This window comes from Triticum dicoccoides, chromosome 6B (assembly GCF_002162155.2).
Source record: "Triticum dicoccoides isolate Atlit2015 ecotype Zavitan chromosome 6B, WEW_v2.0, whole genome shotgun sequence".
NCBI classification, from domain to species: domain Eukaryota; kingdom Viridiplantae; phylum Streptophyta; class Magnoliopsida; order Poales; family Poaceae; genus Triticum; species Triticum dicoccoides.
In genome coordinates, this window is record NC_041391.1 from 88,886,662 (window position 1) to 88,891,806 (window position 5,145).

Consider the following 5,145-nt stretch of genomic DNA (forward strand, 5'->3'; position numbering starts at 1 on the left):
ACTACCCAAATAGTTACACAGAGGTGTTACATTCAGATAGCATAAGGCCGCTTAACTGCTCGGGGACGTTTGCAATCAAAAACAAATCATCGTGTTGCCTTGCTCTAGCGGCTAGCTCGTGTGCCAGTTGATTGCATTCCCTGGGTATGTGTTTGATACTGACCGACTCAAAAACAGTCATAGCATCTTTGATCTCGCATATAATCTGAAAGCAGTCCGAGCGATTTGACCTCCCCTTCTCCAGTTCCTTGGCAATCAGTACATTGTCTGTCTCTAATATAATCTTGCCATTAAAAACCGAGGACAACGACTGGAGACCAACCAACATTGCCTGTCCCTCCGCTTCCTCAACAGACCTGCATATCCTAGTCCGGCAACTAACAGACATGAGAGCCAATCCTCTATGGTCCCTTGCAACAGCTCCAACACAAGTTTCACCAGTTCTCGCACTGAACGCCGCATCTGAATTTAGTTTGACACTCCCAATCGCTGGTCTCTCCCATCGATTCTGATCAACAGTGGGTTGGATAGGTGCAACAGCTGACAGTGAAGCGATCCTTTTGTCCCCGACACCATCGGTTGACAGTGCCAGGTTCCTCAGCTCTTCCTCATAATCGATGTTTTCTATACAAGAAAGGAAATGCTAAAAACATCTAGTGGTTTACCTATGATTAGGGTGATGTCTGGGTTACAAGATTTTGTTTCCATTACAAACTTTCTGCCTGGAGAACATGAACAATAGTACCCTCCTATAGTGTTGTGGCATGTTGCAGACTTCGGGCATATACTTGAATTCTTCTCACATTCATTGACATCTGCAACAACAAAGAACCAAATTATTTGGGATCAAGTGTGATTTATTGAATAGTAATGCATGAAAAAATCGGCATATGTGTATTGACAAATACAAATTCAAATGGCATAATGAGTGTAACGTTTGGCATTTTCCCCCCAAAGTAAAGATAAATTACATTGTAGAGAGAAAAAATGAGGTAAATGTCCTAACTAGATCTAAATTATGAATGAAAAAAAAGGCAAAAGAGATTGTAAAACTCAAGTATTTCCAGGCATCAAAATCGGGATAGACAGCAAGTAATGATACTTCCCTTAACTATTACTCCTCATAAAACGACTGCACATGATATAAAGATGCACAGGGATCAAGCAAAGAAATGAACTTGCCTCTGCATCCGTCAAAGAGGTAAGGGTTCCCTTCATATCCGTCGTTGCAGTTGCATAGATACCCTTGGCCGTTAGTCGAGTTCACACACATGCTGTTCCTGCTATGGCACGCGTAAGAAGGCATGTCTTGGGCCACTTCACAAGTTTCATTTCCGACCACCCAGTCCAGCACCAGCGGCTTCCGCCCATCGTCAGTATCATTGAACCTTGTAGTGGTTATGAAGTCCGAGCTGAAACTAAATGTCTCTGTCTCCACCATGGCAGCGTAGCCACATGGGTTGAAAAGCGTACTATTGGAATTATGGTAAACGTCATAAAAACTGAAGCTATAGCCCCTTAGACCCTTTGGTATATCGTTTTGGCAGCAGCCTGCGCCAACACAAGAACCATTTGTCAGTGCTGCCGGGCTCTCACACACCGCTGCGCATGCTGTCGTGTACTTTGCAGTGCTTCCCAAGTTGTTGATGTATGCGAGCGTGTTGCAGCCAATAACTATGAGCTTGTTGTGTACATAGGAGAAGCGGTACGGGCTTTGCGAGAAGTCAAGGGACCAAGCGTTCTGTACCATTGATCTTGAACTTGTATTGTAGCAGTATGTCGAGACGTCGGAGAAAACTCGGACTTGACCGCGGGGCACTGAGATGCTCAGAACCTCCACCGACTCAACAAACATGAACGGCTTGTCGGTGCCATCGGCAGTCCTCCGGCAAATGACCTCGAAACCTTTAATAGCACAACCAATACTAATACCAAACGGATAAGGGATGTCGACATCACCACATCGTGTTTTGCATCCGGGGCCTGGCTGCGCTGATGTAGAGGCTAGGTGCAACATGACTGCAACAACTACCAGTAGCACGAAAGCCATGTTACTTGTCTGAAACTGGAGTTGCCCAGAAGATTCTGCTGCACAACACTACAGGAAAAGAGGGGAAAAATTAGTGAGCAAACTAATGGCCATTCAATTCAACTCTAAAAGTTGTAGGCGACACTTCCTGTGTACTTTTCGTTTCTATGTTGTCGAAATATACCTGAAAATTCTAGCATGGCTGAAGAATTTTAACAATGCTTTGTAAATGTCAAGCTGCTATAATCTTGTAGATGAAATGCTGTGAAAATTCTGTTGAGCTTGCAATCTTAATATATAAATGACAGAAAAAATATATTAATACTAGAAGGCCTTTTCATCTTTTGTCTGACTGTCTCCATGTCTAGATTTGAATTATGCAAGAAATTGTTTCTCACCTTTGGATTTCTGGCACTGAATTCACATGCATGCCTTGTGCAAATATGAAGACCGTGTTTCCGGCTTGTAAGTTTTTGGTTGTTTGCAAAATTAAACAGTCTAATTTTTACTTCTTAGATACAGATAATCCTTGGTCGAAAGATTTTGTTGCTGTCCAGGCCATCTTGAAGACGTTTGGTGATGCATCCAGGCTGAGAACTAACATTGCGAAGAGTGTGGCTTATCCTACTTCCTGTGATGGTATCGATTTATCTCGTATGCTGTGTGATTTTGGTGGAGTGCAAGCTTATTGGCCATGGGTATCTGGGTTTGCCTGTAGGGTTCAGAAAGCCGAGCTACAGCCGGTTGTGCTTGACTAGGCTACCAGCAAGCTCTCGCCATGGAAAGAGCGACGTCTCAACAGGACTGGAAGACTGGTGATTATTAACTGGGCTGTGACTGCAACTTGCTACCTACTTCCTGACCATTTGTGAATTGGAAGCGAGTGTGCGCGCCAAAGATGTTCAGTCGAGCCCTTGGGCTGTGGTGGGAATGGTTCAGGTGGGCTGATGAGAAGAGATAGACAGCTCTTTTCCTGCCGCACCCCCATCTCCCTTGGGGATGGCAGCTTGGCCATTCTCAGGAAGGAGCGTTGGTCGGAAGGGGACGCTCCTTGTTTTTTGGTGCCCTGGAAATCTTGAGGCTGGCACGGTACAGAAGTTGCCGGTTAAGGATGCGAGGGTTGCAGCGGATCAGTACTTAACTACTAAGTTGCAGCTGAACCAATTCATGCTAATTTGAGTGGCGTGCCACACAACAGCGTTTGCCGCCTGTGTGATCAGGAGCGAGACAGTGCTGCCCATCTGACCCGGCGTTGCTGTTACACGAAGGAGGTGCGGCATTGATTTCAGAATTCCAACGCTAGAGTGTGCTCAATTGTTTCTCGGCATTGACAATCCAGGGGTGGCGGAGGATTTGCTCGGGCAGCGGCTCACCGAGGTGAGAAGAAGAAAAACTGTAATCCAATTCGGAGTAGTAATTTCGAACAAAAAGTACCTGCGTGTGTAGCTGGGATATGGAGGGAGTCAGGGAGGTACGACGATCCAGTTCGTGCCCAACTGAAGCGTTGCGCGGTGTGCAGCAGCTCTGCTCATGAACATGAACTCATCCTCAAGCAATGGCCGTGGTCTGCACCCGTCGGTAACTCTTTTTTCCCCTCCATCCAAAGAAAAGGGTGTAGGGCCATTTTTGTACTGTCCTTTTCAGAAGGGAGACTTGGCCAAACTCCTCCATTGGCTTAGCTTGTTTTGTTCGCCGGGCGGCCAGATGGCAAAAGCTCCCCTGACTGACTTATGTCCATGGAATTTAGGAAGCAGATAAACCAGGCAGCAGGATCCAGCTTCCGTTTGACTGAATCAACAAATTTAGAATATGGTCTTGCAGGCGAATTGGTGGTTAGCATACGCTGTCTATGGAAATCAGGACTTGTATAATGGCTGGGGTGTGGTGTGCAGTGCTCATCTGCCATCGACGACACTGTCGACACTTGTAAAATGTAGAGGTAGCAAACACATATACTACTTACTCCTCTGTAAATTAATATAAGACGTTTTATATTTGTTTACAGAGGAAGTACATCATAAACAAGGGACTCCGAAGAAATAGGATTGATCCGTTCATGATTCAACAATATTGTGTTTACAGTCCTATTTCTGAATATTTAGAAAAGGACAATGTAAGAAAAAATGACATAGCATTCATGCATTACCAAAAAAGCCGCGTTGGCGCCGACCTTCTTTACAAGTGCGCGCATTGAATTGACGAAGCTAGCTTGCCAAAACTTTTTTTTTGCTAGAATATGGCTTACCAAAATATTGTAAATACTAAATAATATTGTAAGATCTGAAGAAACATACTTAATGCTTTAACAACAAACATGTACTGTAGATGTGTTGTGAACCATATAAAATATAATTTGTTATTAATGCATTTTTTAGCCACACAAAAAACATATAGCGGATGCAAATTGGACCTACTATTTGCCAGTGTGGATCCTCAAATATTTGTGTGTAGCTTACAAATAAAAGTGTTCTTCCATACAAAATTTTAAAGAATATACAACACCTACAATATGTACATGTGTAACAAGATGTACTTTTGAATTTCCCCCAAACAAAAATTTCATTTAGGCAAACAAATACACGTGCCTTTACTGATCGTGGGCTTCAGTGTCCAGCACAGTTTTAGGCCCTCAGCATCATTTCACTACGCCCAGTTTTAGAGCCTATCCTTCAGGGCATCTACGGTGGTTAGAGGCTGGGACCCACGGTTGGCTGCTAGAGTCAGCTCAAAACTTTGTAGTGTATACTAAATTTTCTTTGCCTCTAAGGTGTCCCTACAATGTGTAGAATACTATTTTTTCAAAGGAACCATTTTTCTAGCTGCTTGAGACACTCCATCTATGACATGTAGGGTCAGTGAAATATTTTATTAAAAGAAAAGGCTTGGAGGCGGCCTCCAAGCATAGCGTCGATGCTTAACAAATTTGAGCTAGAGGCTATGTCCATAGTGTATTGCGCCTGCCGCTGGAGGACGACGACCTGCTCTCCGAGATTCTCCTCCGGTTACCCCCACAGCCGTCCTGCCTCCCCTGGCCCATGCTTCACTTGTCTGCAAGCGTTGGCGCTACCTCGTCTCCGATCCAGGTTTCTGCCGCCACCGCCACTGCCGCAACCCCC

At 44.6% G+C, this 5,145-nt stretch overlaps 1 protein-coding gene and 1 long non-coding RNA gene across 3 annotated transcripts in view; one reads left to right on the top strand and one right to left on the bottom strand.

The window, feature by feature from the left end:
• Positions 1-2,546, bottom strand: part of LOC119326761 (wall-associated receptor kinase 5-like) — a 5,152-nt gene extending 2,606 nt beyond the window's left edge. Inside the window, exons 1-2 of the mRNA XM_037600376.1 lie at positions 1,156-2,546; positions 666-815 (exon numbers count right to left, since the gene is read on the bottom strand). Of these exons, the coding sequence (XP_037456273.1) occupies positions 666-815; positions 1,156-2,050 (1,045 nt within the window). The 5' untranslated portion in view covers positions 2,051-2,546. The remainder of the gene's footprint in view (positions 1-665; positions 816-1,155) is intronic.
• Positions 1-4,104, top strand: part of LOC119326762 — a 7,160-nt gene extending 3,056 nt beyond the window's left edge. Inside the window, exons 3-4 of one of the 2 annotated variants that reach the window (XR_005158154.1) lie at positions 2,546-2,668; positions 2,748-4,104. This is a non-coding gene — a long non-coding RNA (uncharacterized LOC119326762). Of the gene's footprint in view, positions 1-2,545 lie in introns of both variants that reach the window. The other variant, XR_005158153.1, reaches the window with a different exon arrangement.
• Positions 4,105-5,145: the final 1,041 nt, after the last annotated feature.